The sequence below is a fragment of the Pleuronectes platessa genome, chromosome 20, assembly GCF_947347685.1.
Source record: "Pleuronectes platessa chromosome 20, fPlePla1.1, whole genome shotgun sequence".
Taxonomy (NCBI): domain Eukaryota; kingdom Metazoa; phylum Chordata; class Actinopteri; order Pleuronectiformes; family Pleuronectidae; genus Pleuronectes; species Pleuronectes platessa.
This window is the reverse complement of record NC_070645.1, coordinates 13,508,735-13,521,787: the sequence shown is the minus strand read 5'-3', so window position 1 is coordinate 13,521,787 and position 13,053 is coordinate 13,508,735. Positions and strand designations below refer to the sequence as shown.

The 13,053-nt window shown below is 44.4% G+C and overlaps 1 protein-coding gene across 1 annotated transcript in view; it reads left to right on the top strand.

Moving 5' to 3' along the window:
• The window catches only part of ntng1a (netrin g1a), an 87,954-nt gene that overhangs the window by 32,296 nt on the left and 42,605 nt on the right, over positions 1-13,053 (top strand). The window contains 1 exon segment of the mRNA XM_053413068.1: positions 2,791-3,434. Coding sequence (XP_053269043.1) covers positions 2,791-3,434 — 644 coding nt within the window.

Genomic DNA, 13,053 nt, shown 5'->3' with positions numbered 1-13,053 from the left:
AGTGCAGCAGAGGAGCTTGACTGATTGATCAATGATCAGTAGAACCGTGAACGAGGCTCGATCAAATCAAATATTTCAAAATGGAAAATTGCAGTCGAAGTGTTACCTCGATTTTTAGACGTTTGAGAGTCAAATTGCCTCGGATGAGCTTTGACGCATTGTTTTAAGAGGTTTATTTTTTCTACCAATGAAAAGCCTCGGTTGGCAAAACAAAAGAAGCAACACTTCCCAGTGACCGAAACCCGACAGATATCGTAGTCGGTGGAGTGCAAAATTAGCCTGAACACTTTGACAATAAGTCCACCCACAAACACACAACATGCACATGAACCCCCCGACTCGTGCGCTCCCCCCCTCTCTCTCTATCGCGCTGCCACACAATGCTAATAATGGGATTAAGCCACGGTGTGTTCTGGGTGTGTCGTCAGCATCTCTATTAACGCCGATTTACTGTGACCTATCAGCTCTTGCAGACTCAGCTCTTGCAGCCCCTTCCTCCTACTGGTCACTTCTCATCACACTGGGATTAATAGAAACAGCATTTGTCACGCTGTAATTGCCGTGCCGGGTGCCGTCAGTGATTTTTAATGTGCGTACAAACCGTCAGCCCCCCCAGCAGTACCCCCCCCCCCCCCCACAGTAAAACAGGAAAATCTCCGTTTCATGAGGACCTATACTCAGCATTTCATCTCCTTTCTCTCCTACGGCCTGACCGGTGAGGATATTGATCTTCATAAAGGCAGTATTTTGTCATTAGGCCAGAAGCGGAGGAGACAGTAATGAAAGCTTTTTAACCTGTGTGTTCGGGGCACCTCCGGACAACTGGCTAAGGTTGCCAGGTGCTACACACAGCAGATTTCAGCGCCCCAGCCGCAGGGATCGATAGGGATACATCTTTGTCTGATTACAGAGATGTGCTGGTGAGGGCGGCACTTTGTGTGTCTGTGTGTGTGTGTGTGTGTGTGTGTGTGTGTTGCAGTGATAGCTGCATCATTGGATCTCCCTGATTTAGACACAAAGGTACAAAAAGGTTTCACCACAGACATGATACAGTTTCTCACAATGAGACGCACTAAGATCCATTATCTTGTTTACAGAGGGACGTTTTGGGACAGTCACACTGGTGCACTGTGGGTAAATGCGTCCCTACTTTGCTGGAACATCACCCGATATACTTAATTTAATATTTACAATACTGAAGTGCAAGGTTAACGGTACCTTTACTTTGAATACTTCCATTTGCTGCTACTTTATTCATTAACTCCATCACATTTTCACATTTAATTAATAGTTTTTGCAGAATATGGGAATTACACAAATATGAAATAAAAAAGAATAATCTACCCCACAGTGAGTTAAGATATTAAAATAGTGTTACAATGCTAAATATTTATAATTGTATATATATAAATACCAGTAATAATAATCCAATAATCTCATAATGTAACCAGATCAGGTGGCATTTTGTTGGATTTCATGAAACTTTAGGTGCAAGTGTTTGGGTGGATGGCTTTTAAGGACTTTATCCACCTCTGTTTATACAGTGAGAGTGAAGCAAATATTACACAAGAACAGACTGAATGTTGGGAAATGAATCATCTCTTTCCCCTCCTCCCCAAAAAATAGAACATTGTGCCATTTGAGGCAGTTTTAATTAACATGTTACAACACATAACATTTTAAGCACACTTAAACAATTTACAATAGAATATTTGTTTTTTTCTGCTACTCCTCAGTTAGTTTTATGCATTAAACATACAGAATAATCACCAATAATTAACGGGACAAGAAGACAGGAATAAATCTAGTTCCATTCAGGCAGAGCCCTCCACTGTCAGTGAAATAAGGTTTTAGGTCTCCCTCGATGAGTGCGTGTTCCCGACACAACTGCAGCAACACAGACAGCCGTCCTGCATGCCAATGTGTCTTTCAGAGACTCTCCTCACCCCCGAAGCAGGCATAACTGTCGCATATGAGATATTACACATCTGTCTGTGGATACCCCGTGCACCAGATGCTGCAGTTAATAGCACACCTAACCTCCCGCCACGAGATGGTACACGGAAAAAACCCAGGTGGAATATTCTACTGCCTTCTTCCTCCTTCCCGTTTTCTCCTCCCAGCCGCTGCCGTCCAGTGCTGGGAGACGCCTGTAGGGGATGGTCCAGACAGGATATTAATGGGGCCCTCCAGCAGTCAGAAAGCCTGACAGAGCCTTGTTTCATTGTCACCTTGCCTTGGAGGACGTGGAAAAACTTGCAAAGCTTATGAGCCCAGATGGAGCCGTCTCTCCCTCGAACTTACTCGATCTCTGCCTCACCGCTTCATTAGACTGTCTTACATCAGAGGCCCGGCTCCTCTCCCGGTTTCCTCAGCACCACTTCAACACACACACGCACTCACACACACACACACACACACATGCACAGGCAGAGGATGACATCTCCCACCTAATCAAGTAGTGGATTATCTTGTCCTGATAAATTGGAGCTTGTAGCACTTGAAAGGTCCTCGTGGAGGAGTGCCTCCTCCCCCCCGACAGCTAGATCGAGTCCCCAGGGAGGAAGGAGCGAACATCGCCTGGTAATGATTTGTGGTAAATCGGACAGATGTTTTTGGGCAGACCTTTTTCAACCGAGGAGCTTGAAAACATGGAGAGACAAAAAAAGTCAAATTGAGATGTGACAGAAAAATACCTGAAGAGATAAGGTGCCATGCTGTTAAGAGACTGAATGTATTTTTATTGTTCACCAAAACTAACTTTCCCTTCCTTCCTCTTTCTCTTTGCAGGAGAATCCTTACATGTGTAATAATGAATGTGATGCCAGCACTGACGAGCTCGCCCACCCTCCAGAGCTCATGTTCGACATCGAGGGCCGCAACCCCACCACCTTCTGGCAGTCCACCTCCTGGAAGAAGTACCCAAAGGCCCTCCTGGTCAACCTCACGCTCTCTTGGAACAAGACCATCGAGCTGACTGACGACATCGTCCTCACCTTTGAGTCAGGCCGGCCCGAACAGATGGTCCTGGAGAAGTCTCTGGATTACGGCCGAACCTGGCAGCCCTACCAGTTCTACGCCACCGACTGCCTGGACGCCTTCACCATGGAGCCCAAGACGGTGCAGGACTTGACCCAGCACACCCTGCTGGACATCATCTGCACTGAGGACTACTCGCGAGGTTATGTGTGGAAGAATGACAAAACTGTGCGCTTTGAGATCAAGGAGCGCTTTGCCCTGTTCGCCGGGCCCCGGCTCCACAACATGGCCTCGCTTTACGGCCAACTGGACACGACCAAGAACCTGAGGGACTTCTTTACCATCACAGACCTGAGAATCCGCCTGCTCCGGCCTGCCACGGGAGCTACGATGGTGGACGAGACCAACCTGTCCAGATACTTCTACGCCATCTCGGACATCAAAGTGCAGGGCAGGTAAGACCTTCATTTATCTGTTCACGTCTTATAGGGAATTTCCAAATGGTTAAAATGGACTGCTCACTGCCTCGGGCTCTCAGTGGTCCTGAGGGGGCTTGACAATTGGTTCTTGTCACTGGATTAATGGAAAATTTTCACCAATCAACTCAAGTGGGGTCATTAACGCCCCAACAAGACACGTCTGGCCCCTGGGTGTCCTAACGGATTAGTCCGACCGTGGATGTAATGACGACTCTGCGGGCCGACACCTCAGCAGCTAAGTTCTGTGGTGTTACCGCAGCGACAGTACAGCCACACAGGCGTTGGAAGAAGAATGCGTTTACCGTTACAATTCTCTCCAATTAGGCGGCGGATCCATAATGATGTGCAGAGTTCATCAGCTGTCAGCATGTCTTAATTAACCAGGCCTGCTGAAGCACTCTACATTTTGACGCCGAATCCACTCAGCTGTCCTCGAGCCTGTAAAAGACATTAGACGTAGCATTTCAGACGGCAGGTCAGTGCGCCTTGTAATTGGTGTTTGATTTACAGAATCCACACGGGGTCATATAGCATGAAAACAAGACGCCATTATGCCGTGAGGGGGGGAGACTGACGAACGCTCACCCTGCTGCCTCGAAAACACTATGAGAGCCACTGGGGCATACACTCAAGTGGATCTGTTTTACACTCTGCGTTTTATTTTATTTTCAATTTACCAGATGTGAATATGGTCGTATGGGGCTGAAGGAATGAAGATTTAATTACTCTTGTTTTGCTCTTCACACTTGAGAGGGTCGCGGTGCCGGAGCGCAGAGTGGCGGAACGTCACAACAATTTGAGGATGAGGGTAGAGGCGTTGAAGTCGGGGATGCCAGGCTGTGGCTCGTGAAGAGGGAATAGAGACGTCACTAGTGTCCTGCTCATCTGCAGCAAACTTGTTGGAACCAGTGTGGAAGAATAACTCAGAGTTCAGTCAGCTGAATAAGAGGGTTAGCGTCAGGTGATCATTTAAAGAAGTGGGGCTTCAGTTGCTGTCTGTCTCATGCTGCGCTGGCTAATAGACAGTGGCGCTGTAATAACTGGTTTGCTATTGTTTATGAACAGATTGTCAAAGGCTATCAAACTTCAGTTAGACCATTAAGACGAATAAAATGCACTGTAAAACAACCATTTAAAACCCTTTTCTGAAAAGCTGACACAATTGCCATTGTTAACAAATACTTTAATTTCTCAGCCTCTGAGGCAGAAAGAGAAATGGAATAAAAACATTTACTTTATATAAATCTTTTCCATAAACTGAAAAAACATGAAATACTTCAAACATCCTCAAACATGTATCCCACAGACCGAGCCTTGGTCAGTGGCTCAACAAGATTGTCTTGGTCTAAATTTTCTTCTCTGTTATTTGAATCAATGAAACTCTTCTGTAATCTGCTTCAACATCATTAATGTCGTTTAGATCGTCAGCCATTGTTTGAAACAATTACTTTAAAAATGTTCTTGCAAACTAAGAGCAACAACAAACACACAAACTACATTTCCCTTCCCTGTGTGTATTTCAGAGAACTTAGATCTATTTCACATGACACACACGTTTTACCTGCTCTAAAGGGAGAAGTATGTGAACAGCAACTAGTCTTAATGGTATATATGTTGCATCCAATCTAAATGGGTTAATAAACCTCTGATTTGCTGATTTCCTTAATATCACACTGCATATTCCATTAAAATTGTGTATTTCTGCAGGTGCCCTTGAACAACGGGGATATTATAATAAATGTCTCACTCAGAAAATGGAATTTTTGACTTTTCTCGTGATTGAGAAGGTCATTGAGCAAAAATAACTGGAGGGAATTTACTAACACAAAAGAGCTGCATTGGACATCCATTCACCACCCGCTGAAATGAAGGGGGCTGTCACGAGCGCAGATTATTTATTCTATCTGACTAATCATGACCGCACTCATACCTCCCTGTGGGGCTGTAGATTTGAGCAATGGCTGCGCGCCACCATCGGGCCGCGGTCGTTTACCAGCCCGCTGCGTTTAGAGTGACGCTCGCCTGAGAAATGTTCCCCCACTGTTTACCAAAGGTAACACACAGTTCAGCCATAATGAGATACACTCTACACAGAGAGGCTTCACTCCCCCCCCCCCCCTCCCATGGCAAATCACTGCTCAGCCCCTTTCTCCATGCATCGTATACAAGACATAAGCTCCTTAACCCCCAGAATACAGTTGGGTGAGACTCGCTGGGAGCGATTTTGCAGGGGCAGTGAGGTTGAATCTGGCATATTTCAATGTGCTGGACTCGGCCGCTATTGGCCCGGATCGGGAGTGTGTGGGGGGGGGGGGGGGGGGGGGGGGGGAGGGAAATACAGTAGGAGGTTTTTCTCTTCTTGCCACAACAGTGTGAGAAACAAAGACAGGAACGTAAGCTCTTTGCCGAAGTAGGTCAACCCAGAACAGATAGAGAGGGAAGGAGCGCAACTCTGCAGAAGTGCTCGTCTTTGCATCTGGTGCTAAAGTTGTTGCAGGGAAGTGCCAGAAGTGTCATGCATGACCATTCCATTGGGCTTGTCTACAGGGAAGGCCTGCACCACAAAGTCGCTTGGGTGGGGGGGGAATCAATGCAAAGAATTTCAAATCAAACCAAGCATGGAGCTGTGAGATGGATGTGAACATTGCATACTGCCCGCTGACTTTAATAAATCTGACACGCTCACTGTTTCATTGTAGCAGCCGCGAAAAATGGGGTTTGTGGAGAGAGAGAGAGCGTGGAGAGTCGGGCCGATTTTTCTAATTATCTACTGTATGACTTTGCCGTAATTGCTCTGCCTCTGTTTTTTCCCGTGCTTTACAGTAACCGCAGCCGGCAATTTCACCAGCTGTCACTCCCCCCCCTCTCGCTCTCCCCCCCCCCCCCCTCCCCTCCTCTTCCTCTCCACCCTGTGATCAATACAGTGTAATTAAAGTCGGAGAAGATTCAGGCGACTAAAAGATCTCGTTCTGGCTCCTGGTTTTCTCTCGTTTGCCCACTACTCCCAGTCGTTGTCAGGTTTTCCTCTGCAGATTTGGGTCGTTGTCTTGAATTATGAGAGAAGACCAAGCCCCTCTCCATACCTCTACAGCTATTTTTGAGGGATAAACACCTACCACAGAGTGTAGCTGCTAATACACTACCCACCACACACCAAAGAATAGCATTGTGAGAACTCTAGGTGGGACTTCTGGCACTTTTTAAATGCCAGAATGAACCAGAAAAGCTCTTTTGGTGACTGAGCAGAAAACAGAACTCAGGGAAAGCAACAGCTTGTTTTGGCCGGTTTACAGCAGTGCGAGTTGTGATACAGCATATGTGTGCCGCAGGACATTATCGGTGAAGAACCGAAACAACCTTAAGGGTTCACAATCACTTTGACTGCAGGGTAGACACGGGAGGGGGAGAATCGGTTAGTAGACCTTTTATCTCTGGTCTAGATTTCCCGCGGCCTCACGGAAGGAAGCTACCTCTTTGACTGTGAATCCCCATGCTGACAATGAACCCCCGCCTCTCGAGATAATACTCTCGGTCTGGTTTTAATTGTTTCATTGGGACCGCTACTGTACGCTTCAGCTCACTTACAGTATAACTTTGCATATTCAAAACTCATTTCGGGTGAGGAATGGTCTCGCCTTTGTCTTTAGGCCCTGAAATCCAGGAATTTTGTAGAAGTCAATATTGCAGTTGTGAGTTCACTAGGAAGGAGCAAGCTCACCAGACCTCTACCCTGATGACGGCTCCAGGGTGCACATAATATATTTAAAATTATATTTTCGAGAGATTAGAATGTGTGGAATAAACAAAAAAAGACTTCTCCAGCTGCTTCGATGTTACAGGACTGCGAAGCTCTGCAGCTGTAGTGCTTCCATTTACATCTTAATGCACGTGGTTGACTTAATCTGTGGATCTGGATGTTACACCGGTGAAAAAGTCTCCATCGGTGAAGCACTGTATGGATTCAGATCAGTCCTCCAAAACATATTGAATTGTACGTCGAGACTGATTGACGTATTGATCGAAGCTGAGGCCAAATCCATCTGCAGTGATCAGATGTGTATTTATTTATTCATTTGGCTCATTACACTGCGTAACTGCAATAAGAGGACTGTGTATTTGTGAGCTTGTGCCAAATGCAGCGCAGCACATTACACTAACACTGGGGATGAATTATAAGCACCGAAGCGCCGCCGCTACTCTTTAGATATTTGGATCAAGTCCACACGAGTGCAAATCAATAATATTCACAAGTGTGATAAAGGGAAGCTCTTATCTGAGGCGCACAAAATATACCATATGTGGGAGATTAGACACTTCATCTGTCCCCGGGTGCAGGGGTCATGCTTTTGGTGCATTCTAATCACCGTGTACTTTAGTGCATGTGTGCTTTGGATACAGCTGTTTCAACCACAGCTCAGCAGTTTGGTGAATGATGGCTCTATCGGCTCTCCCCTAAGGGAGGAACAAACAAGAAGTCAATCTGCTTTTTCTCCCCGCTCCCTCTCCCGCCATAGTGCTTGGCTTGCTCTTAGGCCGGCCCCTGGTCGACAGATAATCTATTTGTGCTAATTTCATGTTTCTTGCTGCCCACTTCCCCCCTGAATAAGTCATTCCACTTGTCTGCCCTCCTTAGTCTCACTCCGTCTGCCTGACTCCGTGCCACCATAAGCATCTATTCACCTCACCTTGCGCTGTGCTCTGCATTTCAGCCTCTTTTTTTCGGGTTTTTGAATCAGCAGTCTACATTAGTCATTGTGTTGGAGGGTGCCATGTCTGTAGGATGGGCTTTGTGATTGGTCCAGATAACTTGGGCCATCTGTTAACATCCACGCCACATGTTCCTTTAATGGCTGTAAGTGACCCCCGCCCTTTTATCAGCCGAACACTGAGTTAAGTGAGGTTTCTCTAATGTCTCTAATGTGAGTACATGGAGTAAAAAGTAAAAGTACTCAATCTGCAGAAAAATGTCTCCTATAACTAATATAGTATTTATTGGTTTGATAATGATGCATAAAATATATAACAATTTCCTTTATATACAGTATAGTAGTTAACCAAGGGCTGGGGCTTCCTCCAAAGAGTGCCAGCATTAATATGGGAATACATCTTACTTCTCTAGGTGATGATGTCAATCTATGATGAAATAACTCATAACTCACTGCCATTCAATATGACATGAGGACTTTAAAAGGACATATTTTAAGAAGCATACAAAAAAGTTTGAATCCGATCTCTAACCATACATTGTATTTTATGAGCTTAACCTTTTTTTGAAACTGTAAAAAAAATATTAGTCCATGTAATAACTTTCAAATAAGTATCATCTCTGAAATTCAGTAAAGGTGTAGAATAGCTTTAAACAGATACACTCAAGTAAAGTACAGTAACTTCACATCTAAGAGTACTTTTGCAGAATACTTGAGTAAATGTTCTCTCCAGCCGAAGAGGAATCTTAAGGTAGTTTCTTAATGGTTGACCTATAGACTGCCTTTGAATTTGAAGTCTGAATGAAGGTTCACAGTCACCTGCTGATACTTAGCGTCTTTGTTTCAAGTTGTTATTCCCCAGCGGACGTCACAGAGGTCCCACTCTGCCTTTGACCAGCTCCGAACCTTCATTTATCTCAGTATGACACCGGTCCTCAGCTGATCTGTATCTGTGCTTGTTACTGACAGAACTCAGTGAGCCTCAAACACAGCCCAACAGCCTGCAGCTGCCCGCCTATGCCCTTTGTCTCTCGCCTCCTTCTTCCTCCTGACTTCTGTCCAGGCCACTTCTCCACCTCCCTGCCTTTGATCGCCCCCAACCCCCGCCGGTTCATCTCTCACTGACGCCCTCCCTGCCTCCGTCTGCCAGGTTGAGGGTTCCAAAGGAGATTCTAATCACTCATGGCAGGAACCTGCTCAGCCTGCTCCTGTGCTCTGGAAGTGCCTTCTTGATGAGGCTGTCTTTGAAAGTATGCGTAGGCTCGGACAACGGCATCTTAAAAGTTTTTGGGGGCGAGCCGACAGACAGAGAAACCTACCTGAATGAAATAAACCCAAATGTGGTATATTCTTTCCCTCTGTTCTTGTGGAGCCTCAAGCCAAGCCACCTGCACCCCCCTTCTATCAGGCTCTAGTGACGTTACCCAACGACCAACAGTCAACAGTCATTTACTCAAACACATACTCATCTAGAGCCAGCTGTGGTGGGTGTGTGTATCTGTAAGAGGCAGTGTTAATATAGAAGTTGACCCCTTCTATCCAATTAATTGGTTATTCCCAGCAGCAACAAAACCTCCCCAAGCAGTGCACATGTGAACCGTGAAGGTAAGAATAAAGAGAGGTGGGGGTGGATTTAAAAGCTGCGGTAGTGTACAGGCGGGGGCAGAATAGGAAGTGCATTGCGTTGGCAGCAGCAGGAGTGCACTGCACCGTATCTGGAGGCCCCAGCTGCCTGTGCACAGTCATCTGCATATGGCTGCTGGCAACATGGAACCATCGTGGTCACGTCTGTGTCCTTTATGGCAACAGACAAAAACAGGGATATTACTGGATGGCGGGACGGAAATATTCTGTGTGGTGATGCTTTTGCTGTCAATCAAGCCTCGGTTCAGATGATTAATTAGCTTTTATCAGGGAGCGGTGACATGTTTGAAACCACGCTAGCGGCAGAGACATATTACCACTGTGCAGCCATTGTTATGAATCTAAATATAGGCACTTAGGAAGAAATGACATGTATTGCTTGATTCACAAAGTGGAGGCCAATTAAAAGGCAAAGAATCTGCTTTTGAGAACGAGGACATTGTATCACAAGAATAAAGTCATAGTATTATGATATATATATCATTTTACACTATGAATTTCACATTAAGTTACAACGTTGTTCTTCTAATATTCTGACTTTTTTCATCAAAATTACTTTTTTATTCTTGTAGTATTAAGATTTCTTCTTAATTACGACTTCATCGTTGAAATCTTCAATATGGCCCTAATACTCCATTGTAACAAACTGTTAATTGCTTCCAAAAAGTGTTTTTAATTAAGCAATTATTTTGTTGTGTGATATTACTCTTCAGCTGCAGCCCACAGGGTTACGCGAAAGGGAACATCATTTCTTGAAACACATTGGGCAAGTGTATTTTGTCTGAAATGAGGGAACAGCATGTTACATTGTCTGTCTCACTGGGGGCTGTGAGGGGAACTTAAGAGGGGAGTCGGGAACCTTGGTCGTACCGATGTTTGGTCCTAATTAGCTGGTACTGTGGTTACTGCCAGCAGAATCATTGTATACAGTATGAGTGCAGGGGACAGCTGAGTTGTTAAAGTTATCTCCCCAAGCATTCTCTCGTCCAGACTCATTTGTTCTGCTTTCATTTGACATCACTGCAAAACTTTTTGACTGAGCAAGTTGTGGTACTATACGTTTGCATCTTCGTCCTCATGAGAGGAAGAGTGGTGATGTGTCACTTCCTCTGGAGGAATAAAAATCTAACAAAATATCCTGTAGTGTGTGATGTGCCATTAATTTCAAATCCTGTAGTGTGTGCATGTGTGAGATTACAGTGGAGAATATTTGCAGACAGTGTATGATGCAACCTGAAGTTAATTTTGAGAGAAAAAGGGCATTTCATTATGTTTACTCGGAATGTATTGTCTTGAATGAAATTCAACTAAATTTGGTGTAAAAACCACAAGCTGATTAAATTATGAGAATTTAGTTTGACAATTGTGATACATTTACATACACTTGCTTTAGTACAGCTGAGATCTCAGCGAAAATATGATCACACCACTCAGACGCTTTATACTGTGAAAAGTAAAACAAACAGTTTATCCAAGGTTCAGGGAAGGAACGGACACCAAAACGAAGTGTCTGTTGTTCTGCGTGTTGTTTTCATTCTGAGAATAAATATGATCTTGAAGGAAACTTTATTGTCAGTGTTCAAGGGCGTCTGTCTGAGTGGCACATTTCATGTTTCCGTCTTTAGTAGGTGAACAGAAGTGTGTGTGACCCAGAGTGTTTCCACACATAAACTAACTTTCTCCAGGCAAAGATGTTTTTCTAAAACCTCCCGTCTTTCCCCCTCACTGCCGACCACTCTCTCATACAAATAGCAGGATGAAAGAAGGATGGATTTTCACTGCTTAGTCTCTGTTTGCTGAATTGACCCTTTTCCATAGACAATCCAGCTTAAAACCTATTGTGCTGTACTTTCACAAGAGCCCTGATATTTCTTGTTTTTATTATTATTCATGACAAAAACAGCAGCGTGTTGACTTTTAGTTGTTTTCAGTCTGAATGAAGTCCCTGCAGATGAGGCCGTGCTTTAGAGAAGGCTGCCTATAGAAACCTGTTTAGGTGCAGGTGATAAATGGCAGTGACGTGAAGGATGCAATCTCTGCTTTCCAGGCAGATCAAACTTTGAAATGACTGGTGACTTAAAGAACTGATTGCTGACTTCTCCTGATCGGTTGGTTTGTATGAAAGCTGATTCAGCAGTTTGTTTTCCTTTACTTTTTGCACAGGACAGCTCTGCCTAACTTTCTGGAGTGGTAACATCCTGCATTGTTTACCAACTCAGCATTCACTCTGCATTTTCACCAGGAAATTGATTTTCAAATATGTGATATGTGTCAAGAAAATATCATTTTAAGTCAAAATGATGCAGTTGCAGTAGAAGTTAGTTTGTCACAAAGTAAGCAGTTATTTTAAGTACTTTATTTAGTTTTGTTATGTATTGTGTGCATCAGTGAGGTATAACAAATTTTAATGTCCTGCACATAAACCAAAGCTTTTATAAATCCCTTTATCTTTGTCTCGGTTCACCCTTTTCTGTCTTTGTTCACCCATCATCGCCACCAGCTGGTCTTCACCAGAACTGTTTGAAACTTGCGGCAGGATTGTGTTTGAAGAAAATAATTTCGCGTAATCCCTCTGACTGCAATAATAACATAACCTCCTTGGCTGGTGTAATAAAAATTACTGCAAAACACTACCAGTAGTCAGAAATCCCAAAAGGTGATTATACTAGAAACATATACAGAATATTCCAACTAGATTCTTCCACTTCACCTGTGGTGTCTCGTCTGAAGTCTCCCAGCGACGATGAACATGAAAATGAAATCCTGGGAACAGTGTTAGAAGTAGAGAACAGCTCAAGTGTAAGATAAAATCAAGTCTCTGAAAGCTTTATGTACGAATAAAATCAAATGATAAGCCGCCATGTCACTGAAATTGAACCCACAGAATGTGTACTAGCCAATTCCTCACTGTTTATCACAGACCAGAGGAGTCGACTGGGTCCAGAGATATGAGGAGCAAAGCTACGAGTGACATGAAGATTTTATCTGCCGAGCAGAGGACAGGAGGCCTCGCCTCAACAAATCCCTCTCCCCGTCTCAGGGATGAGGCAACACTCATTTTCCTCCTCAGAGAATGAAGGTTACACTTCAGCTTGATACAATATCGCTTGTTTTCCTATTGAGCGCCGCAGTGCTGCATAATGCAGATCTTATATTTTGAGCATTGATTTCCCCTCCCAGTGGGTTTACCATTATTAGAAGCCGGCGCAGGCAACAAATTGGATTTATTTCCTCGTACTGGAAGA